Source organism: Heterocephalus glaber, unplaced genomic scaffold (genome assembly GCF_053883595.1).
Source record: "Heterocephalus glaber isolate CG9 unplaced genomic scaffold, H.glaber_assembly_v1.0 deba00001504, whole genome shotgun sequence".
NCBI classification, from domain to species: Eukaryota; Metazoa; Chordata; class Mammalia; order Rodentia; family Bathyergidae; genus Heterocephalus; species Heterocephalus glaber.
Window position 1 is genome coordinate 66,074,345 of NW_028258324.1, and position 23,136 is coordinate 66,097,480.

At 38.7% G+C, this 23,136-nt stretch overlaps 1 protein-coding gene across 4 annotated transcripts in view; it reads right to left on the reverse strand.

Annotated features, from left to right (window-relative positions):
* Window positions 1-23,136, reverse strand: part of Tprg1 (tumor protein p63 regulated 1) — a 146,745-nt gene that overhangs the window by 93,691 nt on the left and 29,918 nt on the right. For all 4 annotated transcript variants that reach the window (XM_087187019.1, XM_021255687.2, XM_087187020.1 and 1 more), the window contains exons 2-3: window positions 18,275-18,505; window positions 9,464-9,555 (exon numbers count right to left, since the gene is read on the reverse strand). In XM_087187019.1, coding sequence (XP_087043145.1) covers window positions 9,464-9,555; window positions 18,275-18,496 — 314 coding nt within the window. In that variant the 5' untranslated portion in view covers window positions 18,497-18,505. The remainder of the gene's footprint in view (window positions 1-9,463; window positions 9,556-18,274; window positions 18,506-23,136) is intronic.

The following is a 23,136-nucleotide window of genomic DNA, read 5'->3' on the forward strand; positions in this document are numbered from 1 at the left end:
TATATCAGTGGAGAGGGGCAAGTATTGGCAAACTGGAGGCGTGTGTCCAGTCTAAAACACTGAGTGGGTGGAAATGGCCCATGGATCTCCAATTAGTGACTCCATAAGAAAATATGTCTCAAACTCCTTAGCCCAGTCTTCAAAATTCTTTTACTTTCTGGCTTTTTCCCATCCTTTCAGCTCTCTCAGTCTTGCTCACCATAACCTAGCAACACTAGATTGTCTATGATTCCCTAAGCTGATCTCTGTTGCTCAAAAAATAGCTATTTGTCTCTCTTCCTGGAGTATTCTTTCCCATCATACTCATATTTTTAAAGCCCCTCTTCCGTCTCTAATTTTAGATATCCCTTTTATGTAATGCAACTACACACAGGGATCTCTGTGTTCCCACAGAAGTATTTGTAGGTGTGTAGATCAATTTGTATCACACTCTGCTGACTTCACTTATATGTCCTTCCTCACAAATCTCCGAGCTCTTGAAGATAGCAATCTTTTACTTGCTTTTGTACTTTATCATTTAAGGCAGAGTCTGACTTGTGGAAAGAGCTCAATAAATGCATAAACAAACGCATGAATGAACAAATATAGGTGGATAATAATAATAATAACAAATCCGAATTTTACAGGTCATATAACACATAAAAATTATTGTGAGCATTGTACACATATTCAGTAATTTAATCCTTAAAATAAATCTCTTAACATCCCCCATTTTATAGATGATAAAACTGAGACGCTGAGGGTATAATAGATCTGCAAAACCAAGGTCAAATAGTAAGTGAAGGAACTCAGCATTTAATAGCATCCAGGTTCTTTCACCTTTTGGCTTTTTCTGAATCCTCCCTAATTGGTAGCAGTCATCAGAAAACAAACACTTCCAACTACATTTGTGACTGCAGTAACTAAATGCCCTCATGTCATCTCATGCAGAGCACTTGGGAACCATTATCTATCTGGATGAGGTTGCTGCTGTGGAGAATTTATAGAGAAAAGCAATATGTTTAATTAAGTGATTGTTGAAAACACCCACCCAGTGTAAATGGATTCTGGCAACAGCGGTGCTTTTGTTGCTGCCAGAATCCTGCCACAGATCATTAACATATTGATAGATTTGAGGCACTTTTCAGCCTGAATGCTTTCACCCAAGGACAGAGGTAAGTCCCGTGGGCTTTGAGGAGCTTGGAGACCCAGGGACATGAAGACAGGACGCCATGCATGGACCCTGCTAGTGTTGAGTCAAGCTCATGATAGGCTCTGAGACACATCATGTGCTATATTCTGTACTAAGTATTGGGAGATGGAAAGAGATAGGCTTGGACAAAAGTAAATCAGAAAGCTTTCTTCACAATGTGCACAATAAACTCTACTCTGTGGTATAATGTGAGCACAAAGAAGGGAGCTGAGATCATTCAGGTTGAGTTAATATGCAATGGAATCTCTGAAGGACAGGGAAATTCTAGGCTAGCCACAAGGAGGAAGGTATGCAGAGTAGAGGAAACAGGCTGAGTATGATTATGAGCCCAAGACATCGCATTAGGAATGGGGTAGGGGCAACAGATAGTTCATTTGGACGGAAAGAATTTCTAAAGGGACATAATGGTAAATAGGGCTGCAGTGGGTAATTAGTCCATGACAGGCATGGTCTTAAGAATGCAACAGAATTATACAGAGGCAGTGAGAACCCACAGAAGTCCATGGATCATGAACATGAGAGTGATCTGGACATGTGCTTCTCAAATTTTGTCACGATGGGAATCCTGTGAATATGCAGGTTCAAGTTCAGTAGGTCTGGAGTGAGGCCTTCGGGTCAACATTTCCTAACAAGGTGAAGCTGGCTGGTGCTGACTACAGGTTCAGTGGTAGGGGGTCTGGAACACACGGAAGTGTAAAAAAAATGAGTGGGGTTCAGTAGAAGATGTGCTTCAGAATATCAACTTGCATGGTACCTTTTACCCTTCAATTTCTCAGGACTACAACATATTAGCCATCTCTGATTTCCAAGGGTTTTCTATTTTACTTTGTAATTATTGTTATAGTATTTCTCAGTACATGATTATTCAGCAATCTTTATAATTAGACTGTGACAAGATAGAAATGTGATTGACTTTAGTCCATTGGTGTCACTCACCATCCTCTACAGATATTTGACGTTTTTCAGTTGTTTCTGGGCAGAGGCTCAATAAAGTCAAATGAACAACCCAAGCCAGAGAAAGAGCCGAGAGGTAAAGGTCTGCGAACCTGCCCCAGGAACCTCTGACCACCCGCCCCCAAACAAAAGACAATCAACAAAGAAACCAGGCACAGGCGCAAAGAGCACTTAACCAATTTAAATTGCAGTGACCGCTGTGTCAGGAGATGAAAACCACAAAAGGCAGCAAAAGCAGCGTAATGAGAAGGCAACTGAGCTGAGAGAACCGTGTCAGGAAGCTAAGCTCTCTGTGACCCTTAATAAGTGGCTGCCCTTGTGCAGGTCATTTAATCTCTGAATTTCCTCATCCGTAAAATAAAGCCAGTCGTTCCCTCCAGGCTCCCGTGGGTCTGACTAAGGACAGCAGGTGAGCACATGAGAAGCTGACTTGGGGATGAGGGAACTCCAGAGAGGTGTCCCTGGGTCTGGAAGGAAGATCCTTGCGTCGGACTCCTCAGGGTCCCTTTGTTTGCCAGGCTTGCCTTTGTTTTTATTCAAAGAACAGAAGTGCCCCTTCTTCTGGGAAAACTTTCAGAATTAAGCACAGAAGCCCCACACACTTCCATGTACCCCACCAAGTTGAAAAAATAGAATTCTCAGTTTTTCAAACAAGTTTCTCCCAGCGGAAACTCAGTGAGCTCTGCAGAGGATGGCAAATGTGAAAGAGGTGCCCCAGGAGGAGGCTGTAGTGTAAGACCCAGGCTCAGGCAGAGTCTCCTCAGAACAGTGAGCGCATTGTTGCCCCAAAAGTCAGGGTGGCCTGACGCGTTGGAGCCTCATCTATGCTACGGTAGTGCTGTGTCATTCTTCCTCCCCCGACCCCCTCATCCACAAACCAGACGTCATGCTTCTTGCCTCAGGCCGTCCTTGGGAAGATTAATTTTCAAACTACAAGGTGCTAAAGAAATGTTACTTATCACTTTAATCAGAAAGTTAGTGTGAATACTTCCTATTTTTTCAGTTCTCTTTCCAACAACAATGTCTTACTGTGTGCCAGCAATGGACATGTCTTACTCTGTGCTTCAATGAAAAAAAATAATAATAATAAGCCCTTACATTTATATAGCTAATGGCAGTTTTAAAACTAATTGTTAAATAACAGGTAAATAATTTAGTAGCTTTGCAAAAACTGTGTGGCAGCCAGAAAAAGATGAGATGCATAGACATGGAAGTACCATTTAAAGATCATCAAAATTATATGTATTCTATCCATGTAATCGCAAATGCATGGACAGCACTTCTCACAACACTTGGTATATTGTACATGGTCAATAAAGGTTATCATCAAAGTAGAATAATTTTTAGAAAAAAATGCTTGGAAAAACTGGAATAATTCTACCAAACATTAATAGTGGATGTGTTTCTTTCATGGAAAATAAATTTCAAATGATCTAACAAACATACTAAAGCAAATTCAGTAATTAAGACCAAACAGTTCACATAGCTACACTAATAGAAACTCGCAGCTCAGGGATTGAACCCAGGCCCTTTTATTCCAAGTTCAGGGCTCTTCTTGTGACACCAGGCTAATTCTTCAGTTCCATTTTCTTCATGTTTGATACAGAAGATTAATGGAATTTCAAATATTTATTATACCACACTCCTGGGATAGATTTTGAGTGGTTAAGGAAAGTAGACAGTGAAACATATTCTGAGTATTTTTCACAAGCTAAAGAGTAGGAATTACTTGATCCCAGCCACCATAGGTAAGTCTTCTCATTTAGGAATAAGAATAACAAATCTCCCAACATCACTTTACCCTAATATGTGTGGTGGCAAGTTTCCACCTCCCCCTGCCTCCTCAACCACTCTAGACAAAGATTCCTTGAGTACACTGTGGTGAAGAGCCATTTCATTGCCGTTAGATCATACTTCTGAGACTCCATAGAGTGTCAAGATGTTCCTCTTGGTGTTGTCTTAATGGATCTCTTCTAAAAGCATATACACGGTTTCTTTATAGTGTCCTTTATGAGGAGAGCTAATAAAGAAAAGGAGGTAAAGTTGAAATAAGCACCATCTTGCTTTTGTAGCTGTAAGGGCATATGAGTCTCTTTGATAGGGTGAACCAAAGCCCAGGCTCCTAATACCTGCTGAGTGTATTGCTAATGGTTTCAGCGAAACTGGACTGTAGATCAGGTTTATGGCTGCTTCTCTCTAAGTCCCCTCCTGGCTTCTCTCAGTGTATTAGTGCATGTTTGTGACACATAATGGCTGCTTTCATTATGGGTATTTGGTACACTTACATGACACATCTCAATTCTTTTTCCATTTCCTCCCCATCTGGTGTTTCCCCTTCCTCCAAGTCTTGGTCCCCTTCCCATTTGCAGTAGATCTGTTTCCCTGATTTCTTTTCTCTATCTTTTATTTTATTTTATTTTTTTATTTTTTGGTACCAGGGATCGAACTCAGGACCTCATGCTGGCCAGGGCGCTGTGCTGCTGAGCTACATCTCGGCCCCTTCTCTTTTACTTTGTTCTTTATTTGTACCATGGATTTCTCTTATGAAAGAAACCATACGGTGTTCAACCTCGTGTATCTGATGTATTGTACTTAACATGCTTTCAAGATGCATCCATCTTCCCACAAATGACTCAAATTTATCCTCCTTTATAGAGGATAGTGTTCCATTGAAAATACTACATTTTCTTTATCCATTTTCCTATTGATGGACACATAGGCTGCTTCCAAGATTTAGCTATTATGAATTATGCTTCAATATATATTCATATCCATGTATCACTGTAGTATGATGACTTTAACTCTTTCAGGAAGATACCTAGTAGGGGAATAGCTGAGTTGAATGGAGTTTCAAGTTTTATTTGTTTGAGAAATCTCCATACTGATTTCCTATGTGGTTGTACTAGTAGTTTACGTTTCCATCAACAATGGAGATGGGCCAGGGATTTAGCTCAGTGGTTTCACCGCTTGCTGCGCAAGCACAAGGACCCAAGTTCAATCCCTGGTACCAAAAACAAAACAAAACAAAACAAAACAAAAAAACAATGGAGAAGGGTTCCTTTGTCACCACAGCCTCACTAGCATTTTTTATTATTTGATTTCTTGATTGCCATTCTTTCTGGAGTGAGATAAAATCTCAGTGTTATTTTAATCTGCATTTCTCTAATGACCAGCAATGTTGAATATTTTTTCATATATTAATGGTCTCTTCCCATTCTTGTGTGTTCTTTTTAAATGCCTTCAAACTCAGATTTCTAATTTTACTGCATAGTATATTTCTGTCAACTTAGAACACCACAATGTAGTTCACCTGAATTAATTTGAATGATATCCCTTGGAAAATGGTTCCATTGGCTTATTTATATGCCATTAAACTTTATAGATGACAGTACTGTAAGAAACAAGCATTTCAGATTATCAGTTTTGAAAAACTACTTGTGAAGACAGTGACTGGACCACCAATTCAACTGCCTACTCAACTATGGACCCATTCTACACATATTTTGCAAATTTGTAATCAACAAGTTCTGCGAACAGTGAATGACAAAATTGTTTGGAAGACTAAGTGAGATTGTATATACAAAGTACTTTCTACAGTGTTTTACCATGCAGTGGTAATTTTTTTTTCTTAAATTTAGAAAATCAACAAATCAATGAATCAAGAATTTATGCTCTGATCTGTAGTTTTTGCCAAGTATCATGGTGTACATGTTGCCATCGGGGCTGAATCCAGTCAAACTCAAGGCTACGACAGGGGGCACTTTCACATGTTTCTTGCTCTATCAGTTACACATTCTCCTTCTGGTCATGTCATCTTATCTATTTTTCCATTTGCAAAATAGCAATCACAAAACCAGCAAGGTTGCTATAAAATTAAAGCAAATTCCTGAATGTGAAAACACATTTTAATGTGTTGTGTGTGTTTCAAGGCCTTTCAGTCTCATTGTTATAAAACTGCAATCATTGTTTAAAAGCAAATATGCTTCAAATTGCTATCTGGGCAGCCAGAGGTGTCTCATCTCCATGGAAAAGCCAAGTGTCAGTGTACACAAAGCCGAGTCCTTTCCATCCTATAAAAATATGTTGTGAAGTGGCTCTTGGAAGGTTAAAGAGGTTGCTCTATATTAAAACCCCTACAGTTCATGAGACCTGAATGGCTGAATCTCTACAAATGTGTACTAAGAAAAAATTAAAATTAAAAAAAGAGTCAAGAGGCAGGAGTAATCCCAAGGCAAGACTTGGAAGACGTGTATTTGTTTTGTTTTGTTTTGTTTAGCCTATATGCTTATTTAATTTTTCTTTTCATTTTGTTTTATTGTTGTTTGAGGGTGTTGAGTTTTTTGGTATTTTTGTTTGCATTACTGTTATTTCTTTTGCCTTTCCCAATATTGATGTACTACAGTCTCTAATCAAAGACCTCACCGTGAAAAGTTATTCAAAGCCTCCATAAATGCTCTGCCACTGACAGTGGACCCTCCCTTCTTACGTTTGAACAGTTTCAATGACTGAGAATCTCATTCATTCCAGGTCAGATACCTGAACAGTCTTCTTCACAACTGTCAGTGCCTTCAGTTGCCCACAGCATCGGTGAACTAGCTATAAGGCTGAACAATCAAAGAAAAGAAACCAGCAAACTCTCACCATAGTAGAAATGCTGAAATCAGAACCTTTCACGAAAGCGTCGTTTGGTGATGAGGAGGAGGAATTAGAGGATTTAGGCAGAGAAGACCAGAAAGAAAACCAAAGAACTATTGTTTATAGAGGAAAGATGGAGACCAAGGTACAAGGGAAGAAAGTCTGAAAGCAAACAAGCACATATGATGGCATGAAACTTCATGTGCACAGGATACAACCCTCATTGTGGTGCTTAATTTAAATAGGTACAAAGGAAAAAAGAAAGAATTGGAAAATGAGTTTCTAGATATGCCTTACCCACTTCAGACCTCCCTAGTAGGTTCAGAACTGGGTTCAAAGCTTGGGCATTTGGTTCACAGCTGTTCATATTTATCTGAAACTAATGGTTTCACTAATTACTGTAGTTGATGTTTAATTGAATACATAGAATTTTGGTGCTAAATTTCAGTGCAGATTACACAATCTGATTTACCTTTGGACTATTTATACCTTCTAATCTTGAAAATCACTGAACAAAAATCAAACAAAAAGGCACATTTCTATACAAATATAACCAAACAATTAAAATATGCAATATTAATAAAATTACTGGGTCAATTATTTGAGAACTGAAAAGCAGCTACAACTAGACTTTCAAAGACCACATTTTTTATCATCATTAATGAGATACCTTGTTGAAAGAAATTTGGTAGGTGTTTACTTCAGATCAGATCTCCAGAATCAATGTAGATGTCTGGCCTCATTAAGGTATATTTTTTCATTTGATTATGGAAAATTTTCCTCCATTAAAGGAGAGTGGAGAATTCCTTTCTAAGAATTGGTAAAAGTGAATTAGTGAAAAGTCTGAATTATGTACTTTTCTTTCATTAGAAGTAGCTCAGAGATAATAAAGGTAAATAAGTTATAAATGAAGGCTTAAGAGGAAAAAGAAGATAAGGAAGAAGAAGGAAACAGTGAAACAGGAAGAGGAGAAAGAGACATTTACTAATAGTAATTATGAATACAAGAGGGGCATTAATGGCTTCAGAAAATCCACTGTGCTACGCGCTTGCCAAGAATTTCACCAATAATATCTCCTTTGGCCCTCTTGAGAACTATTGAGGTACATATTATCTTCATTTTATGGATTAAAAAACAAAGATTCAAAATTAACAGACAGGTTGGTTTTCAGACATTCATTTTCAATCAATTCTAATAATTCATTTGAAACATGATATAAAATAATGATCAGGCAGTTAGACTCAACAAGTAGCCTGATTCTATTTCTTGTCAATTGAGGAATTTCAACTGCTGACCTGAATGGTTAAGTATTCAAATGTTGCCCTCCTGAAACTCAGTCAAAACTGTCCTGCTCAGAGGTGAAAATTTAAGTGTTTTCCCTCATGGCATAGGAATCATTGAGCTTTCTATTTGGTTCTTTGGTGATAAGACTTCCAAGACAGAAAATAGAATTTACTGAACTCCTTAAGTATCTGAGGTGGATCTTATAAACACATCATCCATTCGATATTATGGGCTCAATAATAGAAAAGAGTTGCTTACTTCCCTTAATAGGTGAGTAGTTTATTTTTCACTGTAAAAAGCAAAGAATTGTTAACATTCACTAGGTGAGTGAACAAAAGATTACACAGACAATAGACATTCTAGGTAGGGTCCAAGGGCAATCATCTGCAAGATGGTATGTTCACAGAAACTTCCCATTGCTAAGATAAACCTTGGAGTGAATGCAGGCAGTTATTAAAGCAAAAAGGACTTACATGGTGGACTTGGTTTTTATGCTAACTTCCACATGTGGTCCATCTTCCTTGTATTTCATGATTTACCTTGGAATTGCTTTTTATGTAATTGTATACAAGGATAAAGTTTAACTATATGTGTTGACCTCATCTCTCCCCTTCTGTCTTTTCTCATTGCTGAGACAAAATACACAATGCTCAAAGTTAAGGGAGGAAGTGTTTATTTGGCTCAAAGTTGGTAGAGGTTTCAGTTCATGATCAGCTGGTTCCAGAACTGGGTGGCATGGCAGACAAGATTGCAGAAAAGCAATAGTTTATGGTGGGGCAGGAGGTAGCAAAGTAAGCAAGCCATGACCATGGCTCTTTCTATCCCTTATGTCTTATCCAGGCTACTTAGGGCAGGTAGCATCACACTCTTTATCCTAGTGCCTTTGATCCTAGCATTGCAGCAACTATGAATCAATTCCAGCATCACATACTGTAGACCCAGCCACCTCTGAAAAACCCCCAACTATGACCACATGAGGCTTTGGGGGGGGGGACATCTAGACACAAGCCAATACAGCTTCCTACCTTTCCTTTCTACTCCACCTAGAATAGAACGATAGTAGCCAAATGTTATTGTAAGGAGACTGCTTATAAAAGAGATAGATTGCAACTAGCAAGTTAGGAAGTTAAGACAATAGTCAGTGAGACTACTGATGCAAGACTAACTCAAGGCAACCATAATGATCGGTAAGGGATAGGGTAAACCTAGGAAACAGTTCTAGGAGTCAAATCTTGCCATCTGTCTGCCCCAAGACAGCAAACTTCACTCCCTAGCTGGAAAGGTCAATCATTTATATTATATGACAACACTGTCACAGAGTCATCTCCTTTTCTGTTATAGCAATGCAAAGAAAAACACTATATTTCCACTATCCTTCGCTTGATCATAACTACTCACTCTGTCAAGAGCCAGAATCCTTGAATGGTCTCTCCAGAAGTCTCAGCTATGTGGCTTTTCAAGTCTTCCACAGCAGTTTCAATGGCCCCTGGCTGAATGAAGAAGAAAATAGCTAGTTTAGAGAAGACAGAGCTCACGCTATGCTTATGATTAGTTAGAATACCCCCAGAAACACCTATTCCAGAAAGTTAATAGGCACAGATACAGTTTCTGCTGTTGCCTATTTATTGTAAGTACTGTCTAGAATTTACTCTTGAACGCTGCTTTTAACTACCCTGTGCTCCTTGGGTAGAGCAAAAATGATCCACATTCCATCTTTTAAATTCTTTTTTTTAATTTTTATTTTTATGAGTGTATTCTGGGGTACATTATGATGACATTCATCGTAGAGAGTTGGTACAGGTACATAACACATCCCAATTCTTCCAAATTCTTACTCATACTCTTTCCTAGAAATGAAGATGACCATTTTCAGAGGACCAGATTTTCCCATAACATGTTTATCCGGAAGTTCAAAGAATTTAGCAATTTATACATATTTTAATCAAGCTTTTCTCTCCTCAGAGAACACGTGCCAAACTAGCAGCTTTCTCTCAATCCTCTGACCATAAATTTTAGCTGACTCTGGGAGATGAAGTCATTCTTTCTTCTTACCTCGTGTTCTCCTTTCCCAGACAAATTTATCTATTTATGCAATGAGATCTAGCTCAAAGATTGCCTGAGATCATTCCTAACAGTTTAGGATGCTATCAGTCCTAACAGTTCAGAGATACTCTAGTTCAATGATTTTTCACATTTCGGGGTAAATCAGAACCACAGATTTCTGGGACCATCTCCAGAATGGCTGATTCAGCCAGTCTGGGTTGAGACCTTCGGAAAAGTCCTCAGGAGACCCCACTGTTGAAGACAATACCTGTGAGAACCATGGGCCATCTTGGTAATTACTCTCAGTTCTTGGCCAAGGGGCAAAGGCTGAGAACCACTATAGCCCATGAGTTATCAAGTCTAAACCATTTTACTTGAGCAAGGAGGAAATTAGGGCAAGTGTGGGAAGTAACTTCTCAGATACACTCAGCTAAAAATTTCAGATATGAAACTCAAACCTTTCATTGTTAGGTCCATAGCATACTGATACCTTCGTTCCCGAAACTGAGCTATCAGTGACTAGTAGATGACAATCTTCCATTTTCCTCTGTGTAATAGAACTTTAATCCAGAAACCTACCTTTTATAAATACTAATATTCCTAATCCTCCTAGCTTGAGATCCTTCTCTTATATAGGGAAATTGAAACACTAGCCTGTCTGGGGACCATTGAAATACCTCTTTCTCCCAGAGGTAGTGTGACAGTGATATTTTCCTTTTCTTGTTTTCTTAAACTATAATAAATGTCTTTGAAACTTTTTTTGGTACAACGTCCATTTGTCATGAAAATTCTTATATGGGAATCCACACATGGGAAACATGAAAGGATGAAGCGAGGTAACCAGTGCAGCATTTCACCTACTTAGCTCGTGCCTACACAAGCTTTTCAATTCACTCCCCACAGTTGACATCATCTCTAAATGGACAGGACAAACCCTGAACAGAGTTGAGAAGCCTGGGTTCATAGTTCAGATCTGTGACAGACTAATTCTGTGACTATAACCAATTCCTGGGCCTCTGCTTCTTAACTGTGAGACAATAGACAGAAATAAACCAAAAATTTTGAGCCAAGCTGATGATCAAAACTTCCTAAGAATCTTCAAGAAAACATGGTAATAGCCCTTACCATGAGAGATTCTGATTGTATCACTTAAATAAGTTTCTCATAGAGTCTATCATCTTAAGTGGGCTGAATGATTTCTGACTCTATCATCATCTGCTGCAGGCTCAAAAGTTGGCAGAAAGATAATATGGTACCCCAGGCTTGCTGAAGCTTGTCTGTCATGAAATTAGTAACTTCTGGGACATCAATCAAAAAGACCCTGAACTTCTTCTGACAGAGATGGTTGTGCCAAGATCACTCATTTCCAGTGACCCTGCAGGCAAGGTTAGACTGCCCTGGAGGGAGATTCCCTGTGATCCTGTGACAACTTTCCCTTCACTCAGCCTCAGCTCCCAGTGATGCCATGTGACTACATTGGCCCACTGCTCAAGTCCTCTTAAAACATAAGGCTTTCTTTGCTGACTCAACTTAGGTACATTTTTTTCTCTTTCTGTATTCATATAATTTTGGCATCATCAATAAAACTCAGTAGTGAGACTAATATGTTTTAGAAAAAATATTAGGATGGGTTGGAGAATAATGAAATAATCCTGAAATAAGCATTTTGTTGGATGTTTTTATGCCAAGCATTTTGTCAAAAATATAGGAAGATGAATATAATAATGCAGAATATTTTAAGACCTCACTTATATCCCCTATGGAAAGTAAATGCCAAAATCTATCAAATTAAAAAATGATCTACCCTTTTATCTAGATATGCCGCTGTTGTGGAGTTAGAGTTCAGAAATCCTTGCATATGTGCAAAATGATACACACATAAAGTGTTCTTTGCAGCTTCTTCTTGGAGAGCAAATATTGGGAAGAAATCAGAAATGTCTATGAGCAAGTTAGTAGTCAGGTGTATCCTGGTGTATATTAATGAAGTGTAACATGATGAGGGTATCAAAAGAAAGAATAAACTAGTCCTAACACAGATTTCAAAGTATACTATCAGGTGAAGGCAAACAATATCAAAAGAGAAGGTAAAATAAGCCACTACTTGTGTAATAAGAAGAGCAACCAAGAATCAATATTTTTGTTTGCTTTTATATGCCTGAAGTAATGCTGGGAAGAGCTATAGAAACTATTAACAGTGGTTTCCTATGAGTGGGAAAAGAATGTAAAAGACACCTTTTCAAAAGTTAAATGCTAAAAATAAAGAACTTTACCAAATGGGTTGGCAGCTTATAGAGTTCTGTGGATGTTCTCATTGTCCACATTATTCTTACCCTCAGTAGCTACACTGGTCAAGCCTTTACAGGACATAAAAGGGAAATGTACTCCAAAAGAGAATGTTACTCTCCTTGATTTTATTATTGTTACTATAATAAGTTAACTTCAGCCAGTTAATATGAAAGAAAAATTCAAACATTTTGTTTTATCCTGAGACATCAGGGTTTAAATTTCAATCTTTCTCATGGGAATGAAATCCATGATCAGTCACCTCAGCATTTTATACATCAGTCCACTTGTTTGTTAGAGGGATAAAATAGTAGTAAGTGTAACAAAGCTAGTGAGAGATGCCATGAAACCCTATATACAAAAGTAATAGTAAACACTGAATAATAAAAGGCCGTAGCATTATCTCTTTATTGCTAATACTAGAAGGGAAATAAGCATACCAGAATTTAGGGATCAAGGATTAGTGCAAATGAACAATTGGCTCCAAGCCTCCTTGTAATGAAGACAAATAGAAAAACATGATCGAGTAATAGGTGCACATCATCGGACATAATGCAGTGAGCAGTATCATCTCTTGCAGTCTAGTACTGGAAGGCTTTGGTCGAAGCAAACCTACTCAGGGAATTGAAATACATATGTGCTTGTTTCTTTGCATTTCTTAGCCCAGGGTCAGCAGTCACACAAATACCTGTGTCTGTGTAATAAGCTCCTTAGCAAGACAGTAGGAGGAAGAAGTAATATAGTAAGAAGAAGAAGGAATACAGAATATTTCTAGAGACCAAGGTTTCTCTTGTGGCTGTCATTCAGAGATCCTCTTGCAATGAACTCATAGGTGAGAATCAGCTGTAAATCAGATGTGATTTCTAAAGTCAAAATGCTCTGTCTTTGAAAATTATGTAAATGCATCGTATCACATTATTGTTAAAGATCTGCCCTCAAAAGGAAAAATCATCTTTGTCAAAATTGGCAAGAAATTTCAGTGTGAGAAGGAGGGTTGAAAAACCTCTTGCCCAGGGAGATGTCTATTTTCTAGACCAAAATGAAGCTCACACAGGCAATAACAATAAAACTAATAAATGTATTTGTTCTCAATGCGAGAGCAAGACACAGGGAACCCTATACCAAGAGAAGACGAAAAGGGAGAGAGTATGAAAGCAAAATGAGTGTCACAGAAGCAATGACAACCTACTACACAATGGGAAGTCCTGAACCTACTTATTAAAGTCTCATTGCTCACAATGGAACACAGACTATAAAAAGGCCACAAGGAACCATTAATTAAACATTAAAGGATCAAATAGTTTTAGTCCCATTAGTTTGTATGTAATTTACATTCTCAAGTATAAATTTAGAGATAATTCCCCATCCCAAATAGCTTCAACTTTCTGATAAGGTATCTTCGAATATAGAGTCGTATAGGGAGTTTAAAAATATCTTTCCCCATGTGGAGCAAGTATTGTTCCTTTCATAAGAAGTTGTTTTTGAATATCAGTCCCTATAACTAAGATGATTATCATAATATACCTCCAGTTCTTAGCCTTGAGGGATGCTTTTGTTCAGAGATACAACTGGGCTTTTTTTTAGATATGTCTAAGCAATAATAGCAGATGAACTAAAACAGAAGGAAAAGGTTATCCATGCATACTGATAGCAAGTGGTTTAGACCTTCATTTCTATGACATTTAATTCACTTTCCAATGTTAGAGGTAGTGCAGTTTGGAGGAAAAGGTCAGATGTTCTGGATTCCAGGCCTGGAGTCATAGGTTGTTGATTGACTTTGAGCATCCCTCTCGTGGACTCCAGGAGTTGGATGACACGTTACCAAGACCCTCTAGCTCTAAGCAGAATTATCCTAAACTAAGTCAGAAGGGTTCAGTTTTAGTAAATAAATAATATGCCAGAAGCCTCGGGGAAGGAGTTAACCCCCCAGACTGACCAGTATTAAAACAGAAGAACTCTAAGGGGTGATACCGACTTCTTTTATGACCTGATATTCAGACATGTGATCTAACATCTGAGATGATGATGCTAAAATGACCTTTTTTCAAGAATTAATTTATATTTCAAGATCAGCCAACCCTTTGCAAATCCAGCTGGAAACTTTTCTTTTTTTGGTACCAGGGATAGAAATCGGGCCCTTGTGCTTGCGAGGCAGGCGGTGGAACCACTGAGCCAAATCCCCGGTCCCAGATGGAAACTTTTTAAATTATTTCTTTTTGTAATAACAATGGGTGTCTATTCCTGAGACATCTGAGAAATTGATTAGAATGGCAAGGAATAACTTTCCTTCCCAGAATAAATGACACAAAGAGGAAACAATCTAAATCTCCATCAACAGTTAAAGAAATTGTAGTATAATTCCATAGTGGGATATTAGGGAGCTACTAAAATGATTTTATGAAAGCATATTGTTGTCATAGGAAAAAATATTTAACATATAACTGCACTTTTATACAACAAATTATATACGTAAGAAAGCAGCAAGAAAGGATACATGCCCACATGTGTAATAGCACATTCAGTACATTTTGATTAACTTTGTAAGGACTTAACCACATTGCTTAACCACATTTTCCAATTTTTCATCAATAAATCACTTCCTGTGCAATGATTTTAAAACATTAATTTTTAAAAAAGCTTGACCAAAAAAATTCTTCCACTCACTTGCTGCTCTTCTAAATTTGCAAGATGTGTCCTTTAAATTCTTAATCTGCAATAAATTGAAGTAATCACCTCTTGGCAAGTCCAAGTTCACTACTTGTTGTGATATTGAGCGAAGAAGTCTCCCTCTCTAGGCCTCATTCCTCTCTGAAAATGATGAGTTGAGTAGCTTCTTGGTGAACAGAATGTAGTCTGTAGACAGAAAGCATCTGAACTGCCAGAGAATTTGCAGAATCTAATTTGTTTGCATGGCAAAAATTGAGAAGCACTGGACTGCAGCATCTTAGGTCTCCTTTCAAATCTAAGAAGTGATACTCTATGATGACTTTCTAGATCTGAAACTTTAAGAGTCCTGGTCATGTTAATTATCTCGTGGAAAAAAGAAAGTAGCTCCTATATAGCTACATTTATATCTCCCCCGGAGGTCACAGTGAGGTCATAGTGCCACTCTTATGACTAATTATAGAAATGTGAAGGTAAAAAAAAACCCAGAAAGTATTCATAATATCAATGAGATGTCATTTATGAAGTGTCTGAGAACTTTTATAATGTTTGGTTATTTAAACTTCCACGTAAAATTAGTATTTTTGTCTACACTTTCCAGGTGAGGAAATTGAAGAAATGGATACACACACAACACATGTACACACATGCGCTCACACACACACCGGCATACACACTCACATGCAGACTCCTTTGTATATATTCAATGACAACATGAGCAGATCTGTGGTTTACAAGCTAGTAAAACTGGATCATTATTTATTTATTTAAAATGCTTATAATCGTAAATTGCAATTGAGCCAAGAGTTGTATTTTCATTATCCTCATGTGTTAATACACATTCACAGTGCCCAAAAGAACTCATGTGATGTCTCTTGGTCTGAAGGAAAACAAATGGTGAAAGCCTTGGGAATCTCAAACTCAGAGCCACTAAAGAATCTCTAGTGCACATTAGATTTACTAATAAAAGTAGGGTTTCTCTCACAAGTTTTTGAGAACTCAAGGTTGTTTTCTATAGAATATGTTCTTCTCATTGACTGGAGTTATTCACTAAAAACTTTTGTGAAAGAACCACACGTTCAATTGTGCATGGTATGAAAAGCACTGGACTTGCAGTCAGAAGATTCAAAATCTAGCTGCAGCTCATCTAGTAGTATATAACTCGGAGAGAAGACAATTCCTCTGAGATCTCAAAACATTCATTCTTAAGACAAAAATGGTAAGCGTTCCCCTGCCTACTGCACAGGATTGTGCCAAGGGACAAAACAAAGGATGAGAGTTTATGATACAAGACACACAGGAGCCACAAAAATAAATCACTAAGGAAATACAAAATAGGTAGTGCTTTTGGACTGGGTCATTTTAACTGAGCTGGAACTACACTTTCAAGAATTCCCTTTCCTGTAGGATTCCAAATTAGAGTTGGCCAAGAGATCCTTGTACAAGATTCAAAAGGCACAAGTGAAACATGAGTCACTTTCCTTGCTGAGGATCAGTGCCCTGTTGGTAGCTGTGTTCATAGCAAGTAGTATGCTGGTCCCCACGATGGAAATGGACAGCACCTGTACCTACATCTCCTTTCATTGCAGTCTAACCTCCCACTCTGTTTCCTCTAGGATGGTGAAGCGTGCAGCTCAGTGGTGAAAGGTTAGAGTTGGTGGGGGATGCATACAGGTTCCAATTTTTCCTCATGTTTTGCACTTTGACATGAGGAATTCCAGGTCCACCATGCCATTTTTTCCTGTCTACTATTCCCTATTCCCAATCCATAACTGCCAGCTGGTTGACCCATTCCAACTTTAGCTCCATCACCAGATGCAAAGGCAACAATTTTGCATACACTTTTCAGCCAACTCTCATAATTATACCAGCTCCTTAATAAATCCTTTATTCCACATCACTGTTTCTCATAAAACTGTGACATCATCAATAACAAAGATAATAAAACTCTAGAGGATGTTTTGATTTCCTCTGCAGCTCTATGTCACAACTTAACTTTGCATATCCAACAAAGTTCACATATTTTGAAAAATAAACTATATGCCTGACATATACAAAAGCACTCATAAAAATACACACATAGTATAGCAAATATAGCAAATATCAAAGTACCTTGTATATAGATATCTATGCAATGTTAAAACACACGCACACATATAAATATACACACATAGACACACACACACACACACACACATTGAGTTGCTTTAGTCAAAATGTTAGCCCAAAGATATATTCTTTTTTTGTTGTTGCTACCAGGGATTGAACTTGGGACCTTGTGCTTGTGAGGCAGGGGGCAGAACCACTGAGCTAAATCTCCAGCCCTAAAGATATATTCTTAAGGCTACCAAATCAAGATTCACTGTTTAGAGCTTTGTAAATAGTCACAAATTCTTAGCCCCCATTTATTGATGATATTGAGTTGAAAAATACATGTACACATGAAACCGGGGTGGCTTCTATGGTCACAAGGCACATGCCCCAGAGTTACTGCCAAATGACTGTCACCTATAAGCTCACCACTGCTGTGTTAACAAGAACCCTGAAGGCCTGGGAAAGGAGATCAATAAATAGCAAAGAGAGCTCAGCAGAGAAAGATACTAGAAACCCATGAAGCACTCTCAACTTGATCTAAATGCCGGAAGTTTAAAGTGTCTTTTTTTTTTAACATCGAAATATGCAACTGTTTACTTTCCGGACTGCATTGCACAGGTGAAGGAGCTTAGCGCCATACTGCAGTGCAGAGGATTTGGAGAACCTGCTCTCACGCTGTAACACCAGGCTTCTTGAGATTCAGTCCATTCTCAGCAACCCTTTCCATTTCACAACTTGCATCGTTACCAAACAAATAACAACTCCTGGCCCTACCTTCTAGCTGCTCTGTTATAGGTTTTCTACCCCTAAAAGATTAGTCCAGTCCTGAGGCCAGATGTAGCAGGAACACAGGACCCACTAACCAAAGATTCAAACCCAAGGAAGCAGGAAGAACTGTTTCTCCTTGATACAGTCTGGGTGATCAAAAACAGACCTAGCTTCTCTGACGTTCGGATCCTCCATCTGTACAATGAAGATAAGGGTACCTCTATCATGACCATGACGCCCATTACAAGGGACTAAAGAATTTATAACCACTTAGCCAAACACGCGGTACATAGAAAGATATTAAGATTTTTTTAAGGAGAAGTTTTGCATACTATTTAAGAGAACCAACAATTTTACCCGTGTAACGAAGTACGTCCTAGCGATATAAGGCTTGTGGTAAGGATTGGGGTGAAGTGTTGACTTAGTCACACTCGACTGTCGTGAAATCTGCCCGGGGGCTTGGCCATTGCCTGGGTCCTCCTCCTCCATGGACAGGTGCTCTGTCTCCAACAGCTGTTCTTCTCCCTCTTGCATCAGAGACACAGGCTGGAAACCTTCAAAACTCCCAATAGTTGACATTTCTTCAGCCTAAAACAAGGGAATAAACGATCCTGACATTAGGGTTAAAAAAAAAATTCATCTGAATCCTGGCTGTGCACTGCAGGCTGTGAGGAGCAAAAGACATTTCAGAAACTGACAAACACCCTGCACGTTAACTGAACATGGCCACTAATGTGTGAAGTTCAGCAGCACGGACTCCTCAAGGCCACCATGATCTTGCAGGGCCATTTACCAGAGGACAGAAGCAGTGACTCTCAGGAGAGAGCAAAGGAGCCTACAAATTGTTCTATTTTCTTATCTTTAATCTCAGGACACCAGAAGCTGACCGAGAAAAGAGCAGTACTTTACAATTACTATATACGTTCGCTTCAAAAATTCATAGTACTTTTGCTTGAAAACCTGCCACACTGCAAGCTTATTCAGGAGCTTAAAAAGCAATGATAATACATTTCCTTGTCTGCCTCCTGAGTAGTCAGACAGCACAAGAAGTCTTAAAACTGAGCATATTTTTAAACCCAAAAAATTAATATAAGGAAATAATTTAGACAATTGTACTAAGACAATGCCAAAAGTGCATAGTGAAACTAAATATCCACCAGTAGGAAATTGGCTGAAAAGATATTATGCCATAACTTTAAGTACAATGCAGTCATTAAAAAAGTGAGCAAGTATTTTATCATGCAAAGAAGTCCAAAAGATATTATTATAGAAAAAGGTAAGTTATAATAAGTGAATTATGTTATTCAAATTTGTTCCGATCTTTCAGAAAGAAAGAAAATATTATAAATGTATATATATATATGTGTGTGTGTGATATGACTGATTTGAAAATGTGACAAGAGGTAACATAAAGTATTAAAAGTTTTTATCACTAGATGACAGCATTACAGCTGCCTTTTATTCTGTTTTCATGTCTCTGGATGCTAGAAATGATCACATATGATTTAAAATAGCAACAATCAGCTGAGTTTGCTGGTGCACACCTGTTATCTCAGCAGGTTGAGACAGGAGTATCAGAAGTTCAAGCCCTGTCAGGGAAACTCAGTGATGTCATAAGACTGTCTCAAAATAAAAAATAAGTAAAAAGGACTGGGGACGTAGCTCAGTGCCAAGATCAATCCTAGTACATAAAATAAAATAAAAGCAGCACATGGATTTCTGCTTTGTTAATATAAAGCAAAACAAAACAAAGTAGGGGCAGAAGCAGAAGTCGTGAGCCGTTTGTCTACACCAGGCCAGTGTGTCCACACTGAGCTAGTGGCCTTGTCCCTGCAGTAGCCTGCTACTGATGCTGTGCAGAAAGTGGCTTCTTCTATCCCTTCTCACTAAATGACTAGGAATGTGAAACTCTGCCGCCCTGTTCTGAGCACTGCTTCCATGTTCTTCATCACACAGAGGTGGCCTGAATTAATCTTCCTTGGTTCTGGTGAAACACTAGAAGGTGGGGAAATTCCCCTTTCCCTAGCATGTTCCCACTCTTGAATTTGGGCCTAACTAGAGCATTCAAGAGAGGTAGAAATGGCCTTATCATACAATTGATTACCTAAACCTGGGCACTTCCATGTAAAAAGGAGGCTGTTAATATATGCCAGGATAATAGGAGCAAACAGGACAGTGCAAATGTGGATACAGACGGTCTCATTGGCAAGGTCTGAACATAGGACAAAACATTGTTGGCTAGGGAAGTATCAGTGGAAAGCTTTCTGCAGTTCTCATGATACCGTGTCTCATCTGATCCTAGCTACCGCGGAAGGGCCATTTACTCTATCCTCATCTTTCTGGAAGGGCTCTACTCCTAACACACTTGGATAGTTTCAGAAGCACCTGGACTGTCAAACATGTTGAGTACAGCATGCCTGCCATGACACAAAACCTTCACAGAAGGATTTCTTTGAGTTTTTAGGTAGCTTTGAAACAGTACTCAAAAGGCAAAGATTGGCATGTCAGAATACAAGGAATAGAAAAGCAGAAGAAATGTAGTGTATATGTGTTCGCGTGCGTGCGTGTGTGTGTGTGTGTGTGTGTGTGTGTGTGTGACAGAGAGAGAGAGGCTGGTGAGGCACACTGGCCTTGCTGGCAGCTACGCACTCTATTTATGCGGGTCTGCCACCTCTGTTATAGTGGGTGTTGGAAGGAAATGCATTTTTAAAGTTCCTTGTAACCCATGAAGGAAGGTTTGTGTCACTGGGGAAGGAACGTCGGCTTCTGTATTTGTGCACTCTGTGAACACAGGCCTAACAACAGACATCTGTGAAAGGCTCGGAAGCCTGGAAAACAGAGGGAGGATTTAATTAGCACCACTGCCTTTCCCTCAGGCTGTCTTCTCTGGAAACACTTGGGAGAAGCACAGCACTCTGAAACCGAGCTGTCTGAGATCCAGGAAAGAGGAAACGCTCAGCTCCATTTGCATCCTTATAGCCAGAAATAGTGGGAAAGTTGAGCCCAGCCATCCCAACTCAGAATGACTGCAGCTCAGCGCCAGTCATACATGGGGACATCTTGGACAGATGATGAATAAAACTCAACAACTTTCCTGTTAGAGGACATGCAGTCATCTGAGCATCCCTCTCCATTCCCCAGCACTCTCCCCAGATGATTTGTTTATCCTGATTTAATAAAAAGTCCCTCTACTCCTGCATAAATATACAGTACACTGAAGTGCCAAAAGCATATTAATACCAGTAACAAACCCAGACTAAATCAAATGTTCCAGTGCTTTTGCCTGGGGAAGTTAGGTCTTGCAACAGACTCATTGGAGAGCCATTTAGAACTGAAAGAGATCATTGTTAAATAAGGTTCCCTGGTCAATTTATCTTAGGACTCAGTGCCTGACAGGAAAAGCAGCAGCAGCAGCATAATTTCACAGGAATTAAACAGTCAGGGGTTAGAAAAACACGACGATGTCCATGCTCCTTGACCAGATCTTCTCATTCTTGGGAATTCATGCAGTGAAAATTATCCTAAAGCAGGAAAAGGCTACATTTATTAATTGTTTATTGTGAGTGATAATGAAACATGGAAACCAACTAAACACCTAACAGTCAAGGAATGAGTAAATGCATCCAATTGATTTTCTAAAGACATTCAAAATGATAAACACAAAATCTGCAGCACCATGGAATAAAGATCATATTTCCTTGAGTTAAAAACGCAAAATATAAAAATTTTATCTGGTAATGGCAATTTGAGTAAAGACTGGAAGGAAAATATTTAGATTTATCGAGGTAGTGAGATTATGAGAGGATTTTTCCCTTTAAAAACTCAAAATTGCATTACTGCCACTTTTATAATAAAAATAAAATGTGTGAATGAAGACCAAGTAAAATTAGCAAAAAAAGTACTGCTTTTTTGTTGGTCAGACAATAAAAATTCTGTATTCTTAAGTCGCCAGAAAATTCTAGGCTAAATTTTATATAGTATTGAAGTAAACAACTTATTTTCAGAACCTGATCTAAGCATAACTGTCTCCCTTCATGAATGACTTCTTTTATCTCACTGTGACATTTCCTAATAGTATTTCACGAGCACATGGACCATAAATTACAGTTGGAGGGTTTTTGTCTAGTCTGATTCCTTCATTTTACAAACATAGGACACAACCCACAGAGAGGAAGGATTAACCCAGGAACACACAGCTGCACAAAATGAAAGCAGGAAACCATATTTGCAGTCCTCAGGATTCTAGGCTGTTGTTCTTTCCTGTTCTTCAAGTTGCAACATTTAGAAGGAAAACAGAGTCACTGCCTGGCCCACAAGCGCAAGGACCCGAGTTCGATCCCCAGTACCAAAAATATATATAAATAAATAAAGAAGGAAAGCAGATTAAGGGCATTAGACTTACGCCCTGGCTAACAGAAGGCACTTCTGCAGCCAATCAGCCCTGGGAGTTGAGGTAGAGCTCCCACTAAAAGGGTTGCTCTGCAGCTTCTCCAGCACCCCCAGCCCAACAGCCAGTACTACAGGCTGAAGACTTTTCCTTTTCTAGATTCAGCTTTCCTGATCTCTTAAGCATAGGAAGTATGGTTCATGAGGTACAAAAGCTTTTAGAAGCCCATAAAATGTTTTCCAATATTTTAAAATCAGAATTGAAAGACAACTTTTATGATCAAAGGAAAGGTATTTCTTTCTTCATGACACCAGGAAAATAAGTACAACTTTTGGGGCATTCATGCCCTATTATATTTTGCCTACAAGGGAAAACTATAAAATACTGCATTAGTTAAAATCATAGAAACAAAATTTTTTCAATATTGATAATATTACAGTGGAGAAGTCCGTGGTGGCACAAGGATCTTGGGCTATAGAGGTCCTAATGTGTCCCTGACCCAAATCTCCAACCCACGACTCCAGTTTCCCATTTAATTTTCCATTTTGGTTCTCCATCTTAGACCATCAGCTCTAGAAACAAGTCCCTGGTCCAGGGCCTTCCAAAATCTCTACCTGGAGATTGCTGCCCCAGCACATACAGAAAGATTTCTGCCCTGCAGACAAACTGCATAATCTTAAGGTGATTCATTTTTTACTTTCTCTCTTTTAAAATCAAAGAGAGATCCAGAAGTAGCTGGCCATATTCCCTGGCCAAGACTCTGGTCAAGGGAAAGGAAAATGGGGCTGGGAATTTTTCTTTCTCTCTACAAAGAACAGCTTGGGTAAAACAA